At 36.7% G+C, this 22,181-nt stretch overlaps 1 protein-coding gene across 1 annotated transcript in view; it reads right to left on the reverse strand.

Moving 5' to 3' along the window:
- The window catches only part of mical3a (microtubule associated monooxygenase, calponin and LIM domain containing 3a), a 122,860-nt gene that overhangs the window by 27,946 nt on the left and 72,733 nt on the right, over positions 1-22,181 (reverse strand). Inside the window, exons 13-34 of the mRNA XM_079873756.1 lie at positions 22,027-22,053; positions 21,502-21,649; positions 18,801-18,997; positions 18,514-18,632; positions 17,642-17,713; positions 17,366-17,545; positions 15,149-15,250; positions 14,071-14,154; positions 13,356-13,466; positions 11,992-12,078; positions 11,585-11,704; positions 10,335-10,433; positions 10,025-10,135; positions 9,290-9,388; positions 7,337-7,444; positions 6,479-6,665; positions 5,910-6,004; positions 5,662-5,752; positions 4,740-4,922; positions 3,161-3,356; positions 1,958-2,208; positions 521-610 (exon numbers count right to left, since the gene is read on the reverse strand). Of these exons, the coding sequence (XP_079729882.1) occupies positions 521-610; positions 1,958-2,208; positions 3,161-3,356; positions 4,740-4,922; positions 5,662-5,752; positions 5,910-6,004; positions 6,479-6,665; positions 7,337-7,444; positions 9,290-9,388; positions 10,025-10,135; positions 10,335-10,433; positions 11,585-11,704; positions 11,992-12,078; positions 13,356-13,466; positions 14,071-14,154; positions 15,149-15,250; positions 17,366-17,545; positions 17,642-17,713; positions 18,514-18,632; positions 18,801-18,997; positions 21,502-21,649; positions 22,027-22,053 (2,757 nt within the window). The remainder of the gene's footprint in view (positions 1-520; positions 611-1,957; positions 2,209-3,160; positions 3,357-4,739; positions 4,923-5,661; positions 5,753-5,909; positions 6,005-6,478; positions 6,666-7,336; positions 7,445-9,289; positions 9,389-10,024; positions 10,136-10,334; positions 10,434-11,584; positions 11,705-11,991; positions 12,079-13,355; positions 13,467-14,070; positions 14,155-15,148; positions 15,251-17,365; positions 17,546-17,641; positions 17,714-18,513; positions 18,633-18,800; positions 18,998-21,501; positions 21,650-22,026; positions 22,054-22,181) is intronic.

Raw genomic sequence — 22,181 nt, forward strand, 5'->3', positions numbered from 1 at the left:
CCAAATATACAATGGAAGTCAATATTAACCAAAATGGTTTGGTTACCCACATTCTCCAAAATATATTTATGTTCCACAGAAGAAAGTCATACAATTTTGGGGTGAACTATATCTTTGAGGTTTGATAAAAACTAAAACAGTAAAAACATTAACAAAACAAGGAAGCTGGCATCCCTGTTACTGTACCAAGCTCAGTTTCAAACCGTTTATCTGTTCAAACATTTTTAAATCATTCCAAGTGTGAAAACACCCTAAAATCTCATTCAAAACACCTCAGTGGTGTGAATGCATGACATTTCAACTCAAATTAATATTTTAACAGAAAAAAAGAGCAATTAACATTTAAGTTCATGGTTAAAGCTCCATAGCCTTATAAAATCTAGAAAAATCAAGAGCCAATTAAAAGAGAAAAGCAGGAGAAATAAGCAAATTGCGTTAGCTCAATAATTCTTCATTTACAGATGAAGTTACCAGGTATCAATATGTGCTTAAAGCCAAACGCATCCACAAGCATCACTACCTTTAAAATTACCCGTATCCTCTTCATTTGCAAGACTCTCCAACCAAAGACCTGACTGAAGCTCCCTCTCCCAGGGCAAATACTCTCCCGCTGTCATCCCATACAATTACCCCAGCACACGCACATACACAAAGACACACACACACACACGATGGAAAGACGGAGCAGAGGATAAAGAGACAAGTGACAGGTAAAAGATGGAAAAAAAATAAAAATTTCACAGTACAGGATGACACACAGAAGGAGGAACCTCTAATAACATTCGGATACAGGAGTATTGAGGACTTCAACATCAGCCACAGTACCACCAAACTAGTGAATCTATAGTACCATGGTAAAATCATTTGTAAAAATAATGATTTTAAGGTCAGCATTAAAAAGTTATTAAGACTTTCATTAATATCTGCCCATAAATAGTGATAACTATTACCATAATATGTGTGCTTTAGATTTGTGAGTCATGGTTGTTTAGTTAATAGTATTTCTTAACTTATTTTATTGATTGATTGATTGTTTGATTGACTCATTTTATAAATTATTATATTTGGACTGATGCAATATGACAGTATAATACAAGTACCAAAAAGTACTACATATTGATGTCTAAAAATATAATACCATGGCATTATAGAATCCTTGATTTCAGATTGGTTGACAGATGTTCCAGAGTTTCAATAATTCCAGTGTTTCAATAATTCAAAGGTCCATTGTCAAATAGTCCTTACCTATTTGTTAGCTTTCACCATGTACAATAGTTTTGACTCATTTCAAAAGTATGTGTTAAAGAAAGTTATAAAAGGTTCTTTTTTTGAAAGAGAAATACAAGACACCATTGGATGAGGAAAACTAGTTAATTTGCCAGATGCCATAAACATAAGAAAATGCAGAAGGTTGAAAAGGCGAATAACAGGAGCACATTAGAATAAACAAGTTTAGAATCTCTGAATGATTCAGAGTCTCACTGATGAGATATATCAGTGTAAAAAAAGATATATATATCAGGGGCTGAAGCTCTGGGGTTAGAGCAATCTCTTAGGAAATCTTTTCTCTAACATTTTTCATCAGAAAAAGTCTTACTCAAAGAGAAAATGTAATTTCAGAAGTTCTCTGTGAATATGAGACAGCAGACAACCCTGGTGAACATAATATCTAATCAGGGGAGCTAGACGCCACATACATAAAAATGATATGAAGTGGAAAGAGGAAATGAGACTCAACAGAGCAAACACATTACAGTCTTTCTAGTCCTTTAGAATTATCTGCTAAACAGAAAAATAATAGAAGCTACTTCAAGATTGCCTTCTAAAATCAAATGAACCGCCTTCAAACGGGCCTTTCTGTCCAGGACATCCATCTGCGGCCATTATTCTTTGTGTAGAGACACTTTGATCACCTTCACAAGCACAATGAAGCCAACAGCACAAACACGATGCTTACCATCACTCGATTCCTCCTCTTCCTCCTCCTCGTCTTCATCTTCATCATCTTCCTCCTCCTCCTCCTCGTCCTCGTCCATCTCTCCATCACCGTCATGAAGGCCATCGTCGTCTTCAGCTGCACCAGGGTCGCTTTCTCCCTTTAATTTAGTGTGGAGCTCCACCGCCTCTTTCCAGGGCACCCCACCCAGATCGGACGGGCCGGTCGCTTCCGGTTCTTCGTCCTCTTCCTCCATATCAGACTCTGAGCTGCTGCAGGCACAGAAGACATAGATGTGTTAAAAATCAACAAATGATGCCTGGCTGCTCTTTTTACTCGCAAATAAACACCCAAAGCAAGTTACCTACACTATAGTTTAAAAGACTGGGACAGGTTAAATTTTTGAAAAGAAGTCTCTTTGAGAAGGGAAACGAGACACCGGGTCTTGGATCGACACTAAGCAAAACGTCATCAGCTTGACCGTGTCGCCAGCCAATGTAATTGGAGTGTGTACACATGTGCTTCAGACACCAGTGATGCTGATAGCGTTCCCAAAAGCGTCGATCCAAGATGCAGCATAGAGTTGAGACTTTTGAAAGGTAGTGTACACTAGATCTAAAATAACAAGATTAGGGAGGACAGTTATAGTACAGACATAATATGGCATTTTATTTTATTCATAAGGGATTAATTGGATCATGAAAATGGTCACTATATAAGGTCTCTATATCTCTATACATGGTCTCTATGTCTCTCTATAGACTTCAGGACACTTGCCTGCATATTTAAAAAATGTTTTGATTTCAAGCCAGAACATTAAAAATTCAACAAAGGAATTAAAAAAACTGGCAACACAATGTCCTCAAATTGTAGTTAAGAGAGGCTGTCCTTGTTACTCAAACTCACTTTCCTTGAACAAATTACCATCTGCCAAATTTAAATGCCAACTCATATCTATCATATGAGACAGGAAGTAAAGAACATGGAGAATTTGAATAAAAAAAAAAAAAAAACACTTTGGCCACACATTTTAATTACAGCAGAATTATAGCAGTAAAGTACTACAGTAAGTACTAATGAACGAAACCGGTTTCAATTTTTAACATGTAATGGCCGATAATTATTTTCATTAATACTGGTGCTCACGTTATTAGTGGTGATAGTAACTGCGCAGCAACACCCTAGCACAGTGTAACCAGCATGATATAAAGAAGAGAGAGATACCTGGATCCCTCCTCGATGTCGGTGGGTTTGTCTAACACGCTGCTGAGGTTGTGCTCGGCCTGCGTCTCCTCGGGCACCTCCTCCAGCTCCTCCTCTCTCATCATAGACAGACGGTAGTTCTCCAGCTCGATCCTTTCCGGAGTCCCTTTAAGACGTTTGGCCACACTGGGCTCCGTAACCCCGTTCACCTCTGTCACTGTGACGGACAGAAAAGAAATAAAATGTAGTTAATGTAAATAGTTAATATTTAACAGATAGGGAGAGGCTCAGGGCTGGTGTGTAGGGGTGACATTGTAGTAATTAGCATATTAATTGTAATGATGCTCATAAATTCTTAATTTTGTTGGAGCAAAAAGCATTAGGTGGTAATACAAAGATGTATAAATCCATTTTAGTTTATCATCTGCCATAGTAACTCATATCTAGTACTGTCCATCCACCCCACCTCCTTTCATTGTTGTTTTGAAGCTAACACATTTCTACATATCGATGTTCATTTGTACAAATAAAACAAACACAGTCAGTCAAAGTTCTCTTTCATTTTTATTTACACAAGCAATGTTTGTTCTTCATTATTCAACATATATACTAGATTTAAATATCACTTTGTCAGTAAAATACCCTTAAATACATCGTTAAATAATAAATACAGTGATTACCTTGCCTTTTATCCCTTCCTATAAAGCATCCCAGAAAAATATATTTTTAAATATTAAAGAACTTTGTTTTAACATTAATGAACAGCTAGACAAACTAATAAAACTGTAAAACTATCCAGTTAAGTAAATCCCAAAACCCAAATCAAGCCAGTGAGAACATTTTGTGCATGTAATTTAACATAAATCATGACTGTGGTGGAAACGGTTAAAAGGGTGAAGCATGCAACATAAAACTGAATTATGATCAATGTAATCTGAACTCACTGAATAATGAATATGCCTCAATATATAGATTATGTAGTGACAGACCCCATGAATAAATAGTGTGTCATGTTCAGCTGATGCATATTTATGATTCCAGACTAATCTGATCCTTTCACTCAACTGCAAAAGGAATAATAAAACATGCTTTCATATATTGGACACATTTCACCAACAAATCTAAAAGTATAAAATAAATTGTTAAAGAAATGTAATTAAAGAAATGATAAAATATAAATATTTTGCATAAAGAAATTGTCTGTTTTTAGATCAATTAAATGCAGTACTGCAATGAAAAAAAATTAAAAAAAATAATAATGCATTAACAATGGCCCCTTTTCTTATTTTCTTAGGCATAGCAGTATTTATTTATTTTTTGTTGCTGTTGTTGTATCATTAAATGAAAATTAATTAAAATGAGAACAACTGAGATGGAAATAATGTCTTAATGCAACAGTCTTAAAAATAAGCTTCATTTTCTTTATGCAAAATATAATTTCTATTTGCGTTTTGAGGTGAAATATAACAGGAAAATTCTTTATGAGATTTAACCTCTAAAATGTTTATGATTAATGTTAATTAAGATGCCGCTAAAACCTCTTAAAAACACTATAACCATTTACGCTTCATATATTTCATCCTAAGTAGCACAAACTCACCGGAAGGTTTGTATTGTAAATCATTCTCAGTGATACACACATAACAGATGCCATGAGCAGTGGTGTTAGTATGCAGAGAAGAATTAGGACATGAACAATCACTTGGACAGAGATGCAAGGATTGATGGGAGTGTAGACCAATCACAGGCACAGATGCAGGCACTAGCTCAGCAACAAGCTGCTCTGATAGGAGAGGGGAAAGGTAAAGCTTACAGAGTCCACCAATCACAAGCACTGATGCGAGCACTACGTTACAAAATGAGCACAGATCAGAAATTACAATCACAAACTTAAAGGCACTAATTACAAATCTACACACAAAGGAGAGCAACAAAAACAGGCAATAAATAAACAATTTTTATAACACATGCAGGCAAAAAAGGGTTAACTATTATCGCACTTAAGTTATTTAATAAATATCACTTATGTTATTTCTAAGTCACCAGCTTCACACAGCTCTAGATCGTTTATTTAATTAACAGTACAAGTTAACACAATTAATTGATACACTTTTTAGCCTGAATGGTTTACTCATACCCAAAAGAAGAAATCTGATAAGGCTGCACCATTAAGAATAATATACATACTATACATCCAAGCGGTTTACAAAGAGTTAATAATTTGTGACATTAAACAAGCACACAAAACAAGCACAATATCACTAAGTCACAGCATGTTCCGGCGGGAAGCGCCCATATTAGCTCAGAGGCTGAAAGGGGGTCATGCTAGAGAATATTGAGCAGGAGGTTGAGAGTAAAGCAGGAGAGCAGATATACGCAGTAGGCGAGGAGGAAAGGAGAATCTAAGGGATTGTGCGCCACCTGGTGGCGGGTCCAAGACATCGCTCGTCGCAACGAGCGCATGGTGCCCCATACTCCTCGAGAGAGGCACAGGATGGGGCCTAAAGAAGAAAGGCGGGTACCTGAGGGGCGGAGTTCCACAGGGGCCTGAGAAGTTATGGCTTGGCCTGGGGCGTCCACTGTGTTGGGGGTTACCGCCAACACCTGGGGCTCCTGTGACCGCAATAAAAACATATGAAAGCTTATTGTAGTTACATCAAAAAGAATGTTAAAATAGACTATGGGAGGTCGGAACAGTGTCAAAAAAAAAAAATCTCTCTGATACAAACATTGATTTTTCCCAAACACAGAGATTAAAAGACATCAGTACCTTGGGGTTTGATGGAGCAGTGGCAGGTGCAGGCCGTTTTCTCTGTGCCAGACCAGAGAGTCGGTAGCAGTAGTGCGGTTTACAGTAAAACTTCCCTACAAGAACAAAAATTCACAGCATTAGCATCCGTTTCAGGACATAAATTAAAGAAATCCCTCAAATGAAGTGATGCAAAATGCAGCCAATGCATTTGTCGTGGTTGATTTCCTCCTAACGTGCATATCTGTAACTACGCCATGTGGGAGGTTATGAAACGGCTCATAGTTAATAAAGAATCGGTGATCATGCAGAGAAACGGTCCTTCTGTTTCAAAACAACAATATCCCACTGTGTTGGTCACAAAGCTCATCTCATGACAGCAAACTATATGAGCAAGCATTTATTACAGGAAATTAAAGACACTGCTTACATTCATCAAATACGTTTTAAAGAATATTAAAATTAGGGCTCATAGACAAGAAAAATATAGTTTTATATGCAAAAATGATGGTAACTTATAAGTAGCTATGAATAACGTAATCAGGAGGGATATTCAATAAGTTGGATTTAATTTCGCTTTGATTTCATACCGTCCTCAACGTCGAAGGCGTACGAGGACAGGCGGAGGGTGGTGCCGCAGTAGTCGCACTTGAAGCAGCTGCGATGGAAAAACTTTCCTTCCGCGCTAAGGCGCTCCATCACGTAGACGCGCTTCCGACAGAAGAAACACACATCACTGCCACCGATGTTCTGAGGGAACTCCTTTCGCAAGGAACCCTGCGGAGAGAAAGACAGAAAGGTGAGACATGCTGGTTCAGGTCTTTTTTAAGTGAGAGCAAGGAGCGGCACCTAAAAGCATAGACATCTACCAAAAGAGACACACATGCACCAAAACACTGCATGATTTTCTGAAATCATGAAACTGGGTGTTCAGATTTCACAATATTGACATAAAAATAAGTTATACAAATTTATACAAATTATCAATAAAAATCCTTTAGAAATTCTAAAATGAGAGAAATATTTGAAAAATTTAAAAATGTACAAATTCTAAAAAAAAGATATTTACAAATGATAACAATTAAATAATTTAATAAATAAATAAACGACAACATGTGATCATAGTAAAAGCTCAGCAATGATAAAGTGAACCTTTCTCACAGGTCCTTTTTTCTTGGAACAAAAACTGTTGCAGTAAGAGAACATGGATTTATATACCTGAAACAACATTTTACCCTTATGAAAACTTAAATCATCTTTGTTCTTGTAGGTGTTATTCCTGTAAGGTTCTAGTAAAGTTGCTGTAGATCCAATTATCAGTGTACTGAATCATCTTGATCACAAGTAGTTGGTGATACCCAGTCCTACAAGTAGGCCATGTACCAGAGTAAAATGTGCTATACAGTCTCAGTGATGTACACCAATACTACAACACCCATACATCTTACCAAATCCCTTTTCTCAAGCAAGGGCCCGGGGTCATCCTCAGCCTGAAGCTGATTGGCTATTTGCTCAGCCAGTGAGCTCACATCCCCTGTGTACATCTTTGCATAGTGCTACATGTAATGAACAGAACAAAAGAAAAATTGAGGGGGAAAATTTGTATAGTTTTTTTTATATATATACTAAAGCAATTATATGTGTTTTAAGACAGTGAAGGATTATAAATACAAAAACAAAAGTTAAATGCAAATGTTCTTGCATGGTTATTTGTGTAGATGAGAGAAGGCACGAGGTGTAAAGCTATTCAAAGTGCTAAAACAGGACGAGACAAGTTGTGAGAAAATGGTAAAAAAGGAAAATGGTTAGCTGAAATAAAAACCTTCAAAATGACACTTTTACACCACAACACACTTGATGCAAATATACACTTCCTTTTAGAAGTTTCAGAAGTTCAGTAAGATTTTTTTAAAATAAATTAATGTTTTCATTTAGCAAGGATGCATTACATTAATCAAAGTGACAGTAAAGACAGTTATGATGTTACAAAATGATTTGTATTTTAAATATAAATGCTGTTCTTTTGAACATTCTATTCATCAAAAAAATACTAAGCAGCACAACTGTTTTTATCATAATAATAATAAGAAATGCTTCTTGATCAGCATATTAGAATTATTTCTGAAGGATCATATGACACTGAAGACTGGAGTAATGATGATGAAAATTCAGCTTTGTCATGACAGAAATAAATTTCACAAAAATATTAAAAATGAAATTATAATAATATCTCAGAATATTACTATTTTTCAAAAACATTTAAAAAATCCTACCAACCCCAAACTTTTGAATGGTAGTGCTTCAAGACAATGAAATTCAGATAATAAATATATAAATGAATAAATAAAGGCAGTCAAGTTGTACAAGGAAAACGGTTAACCTTCGGCCTATAATTACACTTTTACACAACAGCATACGGACTTGAAGATGCAAACTTCATTTATCGGTATCTCCTGAAATACTCAGACTGTGTTGTAAGTGCTATATAATCATTATGTTTGAAGCATGTTAAATTTAAATGTAAATTAATTTGTAGCATGAAAATCCAGGGCTGCGTTTCCCAAAAGTATCGCAAACTAAGTTGGCGGCAATTAGTCTCAACCTCAGACTTTACACCCACAGACCGTTGGCTGAACATGCATATGGCACATAAAATCGGGAAAAAAAAAACTTCAGGAGTTTCGAAGTCATCATCTGACTGGTTGCATTCTACAGGATTTCCAGGAGACGCGTCACGTTCTTTAACGGTCCACCTGGAAACAAAGATGCTGTGATGCCAAACCCCCTTATGGAAGAAGCAAGCCTTTGTGTTTACAGTTGTGACAATGAGCGCTAATCAGGATCAACTAAATGCTGGATTTTCAAAAGTATGTGTAGGTAAAGTTTGCTGCATAGACCCTTTAAAATACGTCCAAGTGTTATACACACCGGTCTGTTATTATAAGGACAACGTTACATTTTCACACCCCTAAATATGATGGGGAACAAAACGAACTGTGATTGGTTGCCCTGGGCCAATGAAAACTGCTGTGTCCAGACCTTCTGCCATCAGTTGGAAGGGTCTAGGTGGAAAAGGACTTCAAGATCAACTTGGGCTCACAATGCTTATGGGAAACACAGCACAGATTATTTTCGGGAAATAGTTTTCATGCAGCTCATGATGAATATAGGTCACATCCAGCTAATAGCGGTGTTAAAATGTATGGCAACATACAGTACTTGTCCATTTTTTGTTGTATTTTAATATTCTTTGCTTCACACACTGATGCACACATCTGGTTATATACAGGTGAAGACTGGAGTGAGATGCCTTTAGGCAAAAGGTTCACAGAGTGGCACCAACACATCCATGCACACAAATGACTCCAGAACACAGCAGTCATTCGATGCATCATTGCTACCTGCCGGAAAGAGCCGGGGGAAAGCAGAGGGCTATCAGAGCTCACATCACGCGCTCTGTACCACTGCTCTGTGAAGAAGTGTGATGGCTTTTTCTTTGACTTTGAAAGACGCAGAGACAGAATGAGAGATGAGGGGAAAGTAAAGTTAAGATGACCGATGAAAAGGTGGCAGAAAGACTGCAAATCGACAGTCTTAAAATGAATATTGCAGGTTAAATACAAGCTAACCTACATCAACAGCATCATGATAGAAAATATTGTAATTATTATAATAATAGAACTTGCAATAGGAGTCTATGGGGAAAATATATGTTGTTTTTTTATTTAACAAACTGAGTTATTTACCATTTAAATCAACAGCATATCTACATGAAGCTTAACTTTCATTATAAAACAAACATGTCTTGTAAATTTTGACTAAACGAGCCACATTCGTTTCAATGTAAAACGCAGATAAACACACACCTGTCACTGCTTGCAGTAAGGTTAATTAATTATATTACTTGGTGGAAGAACTGTATATTCCGATTATTATTAATAGAAATAATGCAAAAAGTTATTGAACACTACTGTTCAAAATTTTGGAGTCAGATTTTTTTTTTATGACATTAATACTTTTGGTAACTTTGGTTTGCTTCTTTCAAAAACATAAAAAAAAAAGTACTGAGCTCAAACTTTTGAACGGAAGTGTATGTTGTTGCTGCCACCATTTATAAAAGAGTGCTGAAAGTTCACCTTTGGCTTTGCTGGTTTGTCTTTAAACTGAGAGGTTAACCTCTCAGCTCGCTCTTGAATGCTGGGAATGTGTAAAGGCACGTGATCATCAGAAAACAAAATCTGCCTCTGCTGTGAGAGAGATGCAATCTTAAAGTCATGGAGTTAGGACAAGGGTTATCACCGTTTTCAGTAATACTGTGAATACTTTTGAGCCATATAGAGTTACGTATAAAGCATTCAAACCATCATACTGTAGGTTAGAGGAACTTTGTGTTTAAGATGCAGATGAGATGTCCATGCATGTCTCTCCATGCTCAGGCAGAGCTACCTGATGCTGGAGGTCAGAAGGAAAGAGGGATTGCTCAGGGCGGAGGCCTCGGGTCAAAAGCCACTGCTCAATAAAGAACCGTGATGGCTTTTTCATAACCTTCACAAAGAAGATGTGAGACTATTAACTTCAATACACATAGAAAAAAGAAGGGTGGAAATGTTCAAGATAACTCAAGGCCACAACTCAACAACCCTCTACAATGCGAGTAAATCACTCGGATATGCGGCCAAATTTCACGCTAGGTTACTAAAAGAAATCTTTAATTAGCCAATGCTAGTACATTGTACGATTTCACTCGCCTGTGACTGAGTTAGACTAGAGCCAAAATATAAGTTAGGCGCAGATATGATTGCATTGCCTGCTGAGCTTTACACACCGTCACTTGGCTGAGAGTGCCCTCTGTCGCACCATCACACACACACACTGAGAGAAAGAGAGAGGATTACACATGCCACGTAAAGAGAATTGACGCACTAGATCTAAATGCAGGGCTCGACAATAAGGGCTGCCCGATGGCCAAGAGTCGATGGAACTGTCATTGTCCTGTGCTGCATCGTCATGCAAGTGTATTATTTGCATGTGTTTTTAAGCCTTACCAACAGTCGAGAAAGAGAATGCACGTGTAACAGTATCTGTGAATTATGTCTTAAACTGCTGTTTTTTTTTTTATGTAAATCAAACAACAAAAGATTCACTGCAAAAATCACTCACTGCTTTTCACTGAACTGTTGTAATTTCATTAAGGATGCATCTATATTTACTTTATATAGTGAAGACTATGCAGTGTTATTTTACATTTGATTACTTTCTGTATCTAATCTAATTAATCTGAATCTAACTACTGTTAGATCTACCTGAAAAACCTGAAAAGCACTAAATCTTTGTTCTATTGTTTAGTTGTGCTATTCCTTAAGTTTGATTATTTGTTGTTTTATTTAAGACTGTTTACTTGTACTTAATGTTTGAAATGTATATTTTTATTACATTTATATAGAATTTTTTTTTTTCATTTGCATTGTTCTTGCATTCCATGTAAAAAGTCTGGCGAGTGAAATGAAAAGAAAATGTACTAGCCAATGGAGACTCAAACTTCACTGTGTTCATAGAGGGTTGCTCAAGAAGAAAGCAATCAAAACAGAGTGTCATTATTGTCTTTAACCTGGTGGTGCTCTTGACCAAAGCTGTCTGATATTGTTTATCATCATCCATTAGTTAAAAGCATGCTGTTTTCTCTTGAATTGCTCTACCTGTGGCTTGTCCTTCCTGTCAGGCTTGCCTTTAAACCTAGCAACTAAAGTCTCCGCTCGCTCTTGAATGCTAGGGATATGTATGCACTCTGGCTTGTCCACATTAGGCAGGTTATCTTCCTGTAAATGGAGAGGCTGATGAAAGCACAAACTATATTGCTTGAGTTTGATATCTCATTGCAACTGTAAATCTGTGTAGTTTTAAAACTGAAAGCTAACAAATGAATCTCTTGAAATAAAGCATTGTAAAAGAAAAATATAGCAGGTGTTTATTCCACAAAATTAGTTAAGAGTAGTTCTCCACACACAAATGCATGCAAGTTATCAAAGATGTAACAAGTTCAAAAATCTTAAAAAGATTTTTTGACAATGTTTTATGAAAATCCCCATGCAGTTGTCAAGGTTACCCTGTAACAGACTGAAAGATCCTGGATCGCATTGGTTTCATCACTACCACCATTGCACTTGTTTATCTCTGAATGATGAACATTATGCTGCAGAGAACAAACAGAAATCAGTTCCACCATCATTAGCTAGAGTATCTAAGACTAAACTATCAAAAGGGTAACACCCCTATATTTCTAAAACAAAAATGAAACAAATGCATGGTGATTCATTCCATTATTTACATTAAAATAATTCGAACGAAAACACAATATCAACTTTATCAAGCACCATAAAACAAAATGACCAATTTTTGGCTTACAAAACTGTATTAAGTTGTTCACGTGAAGGGGTGTGCAAAATAACATATTTCCAAAATCAACTAGCCTGACGAATGCTTGAATGACTAACTACCAAAAACGAATCAGAAAACATTTAAATAAACTACTCAACTATTAAAACTCATATCTAGTCATACGAAAAATGGTTTCATTGTCTTTTTATTACCCATTTTATTGTCTTTTTTTATTTTTGTCTTTTTTTAAATGTAGTTTTATTTCATTTAGGCAATAGCTCCAACATGAGCAGCAAGTTGAGAAAAAAAGGAAATGTATTATTATTAAATAATAATTAGGGCTGCCCTCTTATAGTCGACGAGAAGAGGATTAGTCAACTAAACTTTTATATGTTTTATTACAAAAAAAAAAAACTCCACAGGAAGTGGTGAAGTGAGGGACAGAGTGTTAACGGCAGGTCCTTGTGGTAATTACAGTATGTGGTGCAGGAAATCCAAACGTTTGCCTATCATCCATCGACATCCAATATGGCTTATCATTTGATACATGTATGTAGTAACAACTTTACATGGCAGCTCGCTCTAAGGTTAACCTAGATAAATTAGCGCTATTATTATGCGCATATCCGAGTGTTAATTGGGAGTGTGGAAGCTAAAGTACTAGCATGCTTACTGCATGACATGGAGGTGCTGGCGCGATCACTTGTATTTTCTCCTGATAACAGCGGAAACAACTTAAAATAGATTAATGAGTAATGCATCAATTGAAACTGTAAAGGGTCTACAAAACGTGCTTTTGTAAAATAAAGAAAACAAGCAGGATGTGCTTTCTACCATCTTGGTCTCCGTGAACTGGAGCGCGTCACAAAAACTCGCGTATTACTTGCCTTAAAAGCAAGAATACAAGTCGACTAGAAAAAACTTTGGTTGTGGCAGCCCTAATAATAGCAATAATAAATGTGAAAATAGTCTGAAGTCTTAAAACCTACAAAAAGCTCATCTCAAGGGACAGAAAACTCAGAAAACCAAAATCAGAAAACCAGCCCCTGTGAGAGACGCTGAGGTTAGTACTGGATGACAGGAGTGTGTCACCTGTGTGTGTGGAAGAAACGATGAAGAGGATGAGGAAGATGAGGGTGAGGAAGAAGAAAGAAGAATGGTTTTCTTAGGGCAGCTCCTCAAGACCTCAGTCCCGCTGCTGGCCTTCAGAGAGACAAGAGAGGAGAAACCCGTTCAAATAATATTTCACAAATGCAAAACCTCTCACACATTCCTCAGATAGAAAAAAAAAACAAAACCCTGAAAATACCATCCAAACATCCAATCACCTACTACACACAAACACAACCAAAGTGACGAGTGACAGGAATGTTGTGTTAGAAAACAAACAGTGACCCATTAAAGCAGAAAACACAGCTGATAATCAAACCAGACTTAGGAACATTTAACAAACACACAGACCTCCCATGCACATGGAATGTCTAACAAAGCTATCAAAACCACATCTAAACCTTTACAATCTGAGAATGAGGAGTATCAAAGCTTATGGCACATTCGTCTCAATCAAACTGGAAACGAAAGCAAAGAACACCAAAGTACAGTGTGGAAAGATATGCCTCTAGGTCTCCAACACATGAACACACCTAGTCAAACAGGAAACTAACAACAACAGACAAGTACACAGAGGGATAAATGATCACCTCATGGGTCTATCATCTAGGTTACTACATTTGGAGACACAAGGAAGGACACAGGAGACACTATATTGTAATCTTAAAAGCAGGGTGTCTTTTCTACAGCTTTGTACCTGCTCCTGTTTGAAGGGGAGAGTTTGACACTTCAGTCTTTCCTTATAGCGGAAACTCATTTGCTCCTGTAACTGTGTGCGCCTCTGAATACACACATTAGACATGAATTCAAGGTACATATCATGCTTTCCTCTCATACACGCACACGCTTTCAGTTCAGGAACCGTTCTCTTATTAAAACAAATGAAAATACCAAAAAAAGCTACATTACCAATGTTCAAAAGTTTGGGGTCAATAAGATTTGTTTTTTAATTACTATTCTTATTTAGAAAGGATGCATTCAATTGATCAAAAGTTACAGTAAAGACTTTCTATTCATAAAAGAATCCTAAAATGCATCATGGTTTCCACAAAAATAACTAGCACAACCGTTTTAAACACTGGTAATTGTTTCTTGAGCACCAAATCAGCATATTTGAATGTCATATGACACAGACTGGAATAATGGTGCTGAAGATTCAGCTTTACCGTCATAGGAATAAATTAGTTATAGGATGGATGGACGGACGGACGGACAGACAGAGCAAGCTTTGGTCAGAATTAGAGACTTCGTTAACAAACTTAAATCATATTGACCCCAAACTTTTGAACGGTGGAATAAATATATTTTAACGCAAATTAAAAAACTAAGCTGTAATGGGAAGGAAATCTCCAGTATCTTGCAGTCACATTTTTACAACCAAAGTATTGAGGGATGATATATTTTCGATGACTGAATGACTGACACCAAGGCACAACAATAATTCATGAAACTCGAGCAGAATGAATTTGTCACATTAATTTGGTATATATAAAGAGTTTTACAAATTATTTACAATTTACAAAAGAATGGTCTCATCTTTTTGACCTCAATTTGATCTTTTTAGGTCTTTTTTACCTAATTTTTTCATGTCAAATATAAGATCCATAAGGCTACATCAACTCAAAAAGACAAGAAACGTGCTTTTAAAAAAGCATTTCGATTAAATGAGGAAAAATGAACATGCAAGACACATTTCAACAAAACTGACTAACAATACAAGCATAGTTAGAGTGTTAATGGTTAATGGGAATCTGGGAATGTACTACACTCTTTACCTTCCTCCATGCAGGGACTGAAACCAGCCGCACTGACTCTTTCAGAGAGGGGGCGGGCAGAGAGGGGGTCAGCAGGAGCCCCAGATTAGGCATAGAGTCCCCCTGTGACCAGCAGCACGTACATGATGGGTGAAGTGACCAATGAAAAGTGGGAACGTGCCAAAGCCATTAACATCCATAGGATTGAGGAAAGAGAACGGAAAAGAACAGAAATGAGAAATAAAGATAGGAATGCACATATAATCTGAAAGCAAATGACTGAATTTACTGCAGAAAAAACACCTGTAATGTGCCATGCATGAATAAAATGTAAAGAAAAACAACTGAAATCATGCGACTAGGTTGTTTCAAACTAACAGTTTTCATGCAGGAAGTAGAAGGAAACAGATGATTGAGCAGACAAACAAATGAACCAGTCCATGCATGAGACCATAGACTCATGAGAAAAGCACTGCTGTTTAAAGGTTTGTGATCAGTAAAAAAAAAATTGTATTAAAATAAGTCACATATGCTCACCAGGGCTGTATTTATTTAATCAGAAAACGTGTATGTATGTATGTATGTATGTAGGTATATATATATATATATATATATATATATATATATATATATATATATATATATATATATATATATATATATATATATATATATATATATATATAACCTTTACTGTCACGTTTGATCAATGGAATGCAACCTTGCTGAAAAAAAGTATTATTATTATTTTTATTTTTATTTTATCTTACACTGAGCCCAAAACTTTTGAACAGTAGTGTACAGATAACCCTTATCTTGCAAAGCTCCAGGAGATAAGAGTTATCAACCCCACACGGATCCAGAGCACAAAGGGTTTAGCTTCCTATAAAAAGCTCCCAAATCCTCTCTCATGTCACTGGTTACTCCATCAGAATGAACCAGAGCATGAATCCTATCAATTCTACTCTATAAACCTAATCATTTCAAACAATCTCTGTAATCATGCAGAGAACTTCTAGCAGTGAGTAGCAGCAGTTTAGGACAAAATTCTTCCCTTTGTTTAAAACAAACCTCATAACAACATGGGTTTTTAAGAGTTTCGTGCTTCCCACAAAAATAAATCGCTCAAATAGCATTGCAAAAGCAATGCAGATCTACAATGTGATATCCGGGGTGGAAAGCTTTTTGGATTGTCTCCTGAGGCCACAGGAGGGCGCAATGAGCAAAATATGAATTCAGCACATTAAATTGTTTATTCAAACAATGAAATAACTTAATTGACTGTACAAAACAAGTTTATAACTTTTAACTAACATTTAAATAAGGTCAAGTCACCTTTATTCATGTAGCGCTTTTTACAATGCAGATTGCATCAAAGCAGCTTCACAGTGGTAAGATGAAAATAGAAGAAAATTGCATCATCATCCACCTTGAAGGCAGATCAATAATATTGTTGAATATTAAATGTCCCCAACTAAGCAAGCCAAAAGCCAAGGCAACAGTGGCAAGGAACCAAAACTCTATCAGGTGACAGAAGTTCAGAGTTTAAATCAAATATAATTTTGTAAATTGCATAAACAATTATGAACAAAAAAGCATAATGTATTTACGCATAGTTTAATACAAAGAGCCGAAGCGCAGATCACACAGAGTACTTTTTACGTATAAAAACATGAGATGCAGTGGAATGGGGGAAAAAAAACAGTTTGAAGACATGTTTTTTAAAAGTCGAACTTCTTTTAACATTACATGGCTTTCTAAAAATCCGACTCTCTGTTGCGAGATGAGTGCAACGGTGTCTATCTAGCGCTTGTTTACATAGAAAACAGGAAAAAAAAAAACTGTGCAGAAGATGTGTTCTGTGTGAACGGCTTGGTTGCGGTGTTAACATAACAAAGATCTCCGCATTCAGCTTCTCTATTTCTCCAATGTTTTGAATGAAAAACTCATCAGCGCCACATCAAGTGGTCTCAACCAGATAGGCTAAAAAAAAAAACATTCAAACGCAATGGCTCTTACATCATCATCTCATCTCGTGCACCACTGATAAAGTTGCCTTACACACACCTGAAATTCAAATGCACCTTTTTTTGCATTAGAATGTGTTGTTTTATTTGAAATATAATCAGAAAATATTCAAAATTCAAATTTTATTTCAACAGCCCTACTCGTTATTTTATAAATCCACAAATGTTTGAAAAGTTTCCTAAGTCATTTTAGGCAGCAGCTCCAACCCACCTGTCTTTTGAGTCCGGTAGACTGCGTTGGTGCGTTCTCCTCAAACTTCGCTAGCAGCTGTGTGGCCATTGACTTCACTTTGTTGTTGTTGTTTGCGGCTGCAGCCGAGTCAATTTTACGTTCTGCCAGAGCTGTAGCTATAGAGGGCCTTTCGTCTCGATTAACCCTCTGCAGCTCTTCCTGAGATGTTGGAGAACAGGAACGAAAAGATTTAGATATGTACATACACAAGGCAATATGTTGCAAATCCATTGATCCAGTAAGTTATGGCCTTACATCCTCTGACTGTCCAGTCTGGCTGGTCTTTCGTCTTTTCCCCAGTACATCCAGTTCCTTTTCTTTTTTATCCTATGTGAGATTTGAGAGGAAACGTTGAATGCTGAGATTACAATAACAAACCAGCAAACTCACAACTGGTGAAAAAGGAGACATGTTTACTAATTAAATCATTGTAGGAGAACAGTTTTGTGATTTTAACATGTAAATGAAGCATCCTGGTGCACTCTGACAAGAAAATAAAGGGAAAAGACATTTGCAAAAAAAAAAAAAAGTTGACACTAGCGTTGGGCATTGACACGATTTCAATTCAATTTGATTCGATATTGTTTAATTTGGGGCCGATCATGAACAGTACAAATTTCCTCAAATAAAAAAAAATCTCTCAACAAATGCTGTAAACTATACAGAGAACCTCAGTTGGTTGCCTTGCCTTGCCTTGCCTTGCCTTGCCTTGCCTTGCCTTGCCTTGCCTTGCCTTGAATGACTTTTCTGAGGCAAATTTGACGTACATTGTCGTACACGTGATACAGATTTCAGTAAGCTGTACCATATCTTTCAACATACTTTCTGATGTACATTCATATTTATTTTGTGCTGTAAAGCCGAAGAGATGATTGGTTCACGTAAGCTCCACGCTACTGCTTGCTTGAACTGAGGCAAACCACATTAAAGAGCACCAAAAAAGATTGCGAAAGCTGGCGAGACATCTATGGTCTCACTCAAGTCTATGGGAAATTAGCCCATTTCTAATTATTATTGTGAGGTTTATTGTGCTTGCAATTTCAGATTCAAATTTCGCCGAAAAGTAACTAGTTTGCAGGTATGCAATAATCAAATAATTCTGCAGTATCAAAAAGAAAGTTGACTACCTTGGGGTTTCGTTTGCGGGAGATGGCGATGCTTTGACCCAGTTTACTGAGGAATGAGATGGGTGATTTAGTGCTGGCAATCAACGCAGCCTTCTCCTCAGGGCTCATATTGTGGTTTTCTGAAAGAAAAAGAAAAAAAAGAAAGAAAAAAACATGAATAATAAACTACTACAATACATCAAGGAATTGCATCCTAGGAAAAAGCATAATTATTAGCATAATGTCGCAACATTCCTTTTTGGTTTTACAATTTTCTCTGGATGCAAAATTGTAGAACAACAACTCACCACCAGGTGGCACAGTGTCCTTGAACATTTCATAGAACTGGCTGAGGTACATCACCATGGAGAGCTTGTCAGGCTCCACCACACTAGACATCTCCTTCCCGGTCATGATGGGAGAAATTCCAAACTCCTTTTCTGCCACGTCAAAAGCCATCTGGTTGTTCTTCTCCACGTCTTTCTCATCCAGCGAGTCAAAGTCACTATAATTATAAAACATCACAACTGAGAAACATCTTCATATATCATAATCGTGTTCATAAGCAAGTTGTACGACTGTAGACAAGTGCTAAAAAGTTATTTAAAACCACTGAAACAAGATAAAAAAAAGAAGAGCAGAATCAGAAAGCAGATTTACAATTTTTTTTTATCATACAGGTCACAAGAACATCTGCTAAATATTATTTTCAAGGGCTGTTCACAATGACAGTGAATCAGTTGCAGGAGATTGTAAAGTTAGTATAGTCGATATTACTTGGTTGCGGCATCCAACACATGAGCTTCACTGTATGGAGTCCAACTTCTGTCGACAGCATTGTTTTAAATCAAAGACTTTAGATATATAAAGACGGTGAATTCATATTACTATGAATGGGAGAAAGTAAAACGCGTTATATGGTCGGAATAAATATAAGAGCCAATCGGCAATAGGTAAAGTCATTGCGTCTGCCTTTTGAAGCTCTGGTTGCTATAGATATTTGACGTTTCCCCATTCAAAGAGATAGGAGCTGTTCTTGCATGACTGGAATAGCTGAGAGGCATTTCAAAGATGGCCGCCAGGTGAAATGACTTGCCTTAAAGGGACTTTGGTTAAACTGTGAAGATGAATCTGCATTTGCTGCATTCCCAACAGTCTGTATTGCTCATACTGCGTCAAAATGGCAAACGTCATTGAAACTGTTAGAATGAACGCTTTTAGAACAGAAACAGAAACCGCTTTTAGCTAAGAACTACTACTTGATTTAAAAGTGAAAACATCCACGTCAAACCATCAAACTGACATACCAATCAAAGTTTGGAGTCAGTCAAACTTTAAGAAATTATTGTCCGCAAGGACACATTAAATTAAACAAAAGTGACAAAAGACATTTATAACGTTAAAAAAGATTTCTATTTCAAATAAATGTGGTTGAATATACTGTAAACTGAAAGAAAAAGTGGTTTTCACAAAATACTAACCAGCACAACTGTTTTCAAGATTGCTGATTTGGTGCTCAGGAAACATTTCTTATTAGAATGATTTCTGAAGGATCATGTGACACTGAAGACTAGAGCAATGGCTGCTGAAAATTTTGCTTCAACACCACAGGAATCTTTAAATATATTGAAATAGAAAATTTAAACTGTAATATTTCACAAAACTGAACTAATACACTGCATAAGTGTCTGGAGAGCTAGCGAGGAAGGCAATTGTTGGAGTACAGTATACTCCTCAGAGAATTCCACTAATGCTGCCTAAAAACAAAAATGCAGACTAGTTTAGCTGACTATAACAAACAGCTCATGAGCAAAAGCTTTTAAAGGTCATTCAGCATCTGCTCTAATGGAGAGAGTTATGATAATGCTAATGTACGTCTCAAAGGCTAATGAGGCTTTCAGCTGCTCTACATAACAGACCCCAGTGAAAGAATAACTACAGTTTCTGCCTTTCTGCAACAGAGCAACTTACCCAAATGTACTTTTATTACAGTGTGCTGTACTCAACAGATGAATATGCCAAGTAAATAAATACCACATGGTGAACAAAGCTATATATAGCTCATTGAAAGTAACGAGGTGAAGACAAATGAACTGCCACAGGTGAAGAAACATTTGAGTATTATTATTATCAAAGACCATATCAATGCTGACTCATATTCTGCAGCTTAACAGCAAAGTGGTTGAATCTTTGGCTCATTGAATCTTTTGTTTTGTGTCTAGTTTTTGACTAATATGTTTTTCTCTGTCTCCTATTATAAAACAGGGCTGGGTATTGATACAGATTTTTTTAGACTGATTTGATTCTGATTAACAAGTTCTCGAATTTGATTCGATTCCAATTTTGATTCTTATTAATTTGACTATACCTCAGTAGTAAATGTCCATTTTGCTTATATATAGAAACAAATATAGGACAGGGTTTCAGATTGATTCAAACCGGTGAATTATCTTTATAAACTATTCATTAAAAAAAAAAACACTCAAAAGTGTAATTCATTTGTGAATCCGATTAAACTGGACTAAATTTATTCTCAGAATTACTCCCGTCTTCATTGTCAAATGATAGAAAAATGTATAAAACATTATAAATGTCTCTACTACAGTCACTTTTGTTCACCCTTGCTGAATAAAAGTACCAATCATTTTAAACATTTGTCATAGGTGTTATTCAGTTGTTTGTGTAAAACCTTTAAATAAGGAAAAACCTACAGTAGAGAATGCATCTTTTATGATGATAGTCCAAAGCTCATTCATACAACAAAAACTCATAACTCTCTAAAAACGGCAAACATTTTTCTTTTTAACTTTGCCTTGATCTCCTGTCTTCTCACACTGCGGGGGCATATGACTTACACGTCCTCTCAAAAACAAGTTATGCTATTCTTCGTATGAACTGGATTTCTGATTCTCTGCTGCAGTGTTTGTCCTCCAGTCCTGCATCTCTAAATATAGAACCATAATAACACAGAGCATTTTTTGGGATCAGCATGTGGCATACTGCACTTACATGAGGTCTGGTCTGTATCGGTGGATGAGCGCACACAACGCCAAGCCACTCTTCCAGGACGTGGTGAGATCAGACACACTGACACCTCGGTATCCCTCCGTCTGCCTCTGACACCAGTTCAGCAGCTTACTGGAGCGCACGATGGACTCTGATGGGAAGTAAGCAAAGTCAGCACGCGCCTCTGAAGCAAGAATATGCATATTCAATAATGGTATGCGCCGACATCCAATCGGATCGGAGTTAGTCACATAACCAGAGCAGGGCCTGAAGAACTTTCATGGTGCATTTCATTCCCTTTAGAGTGGTTATGAAACATTCAAGACATCGACGACACTAGCAGTAGTTCTAAGTTTGTGAAAATCCACAAATATGTTAGTGCATAGTTGTTTAATTCTATAGCGCTCGAAAGACACTTTTCCATTCCATGTCAGAGTTAGGCTACTCTTTTCATACAATAAACTGCACAAAGCTTTTTGAAAAGCCTGTAGAATGTCATGCATTCAGATCAGTCGCCCGCAAAATTACCTTGCAATTGCTTCTCAAGCAGAATTTCTAGGAGGAGAATAAATCAAGTTATACACATTTACTTTTGACACCATCCAACATGAAGGGTGAAAAGGCTAAATAAATGTATGGAAAAACAATTTAACCACAGCTGATGTGCAATACTAATGTGACAC

The sequence above is a fragment of the Squalius cephalus genome, assembly GCF_949319135.1.
Source record: "Squalius cephalus genome assembly, chromosome: 6".
Lineage (NCBI taxonomy): Eukaryota > Metazoa > Chordata > Actinopteri > Cypriniformes > Leuciscidae > Squalius > Squalius cephalus.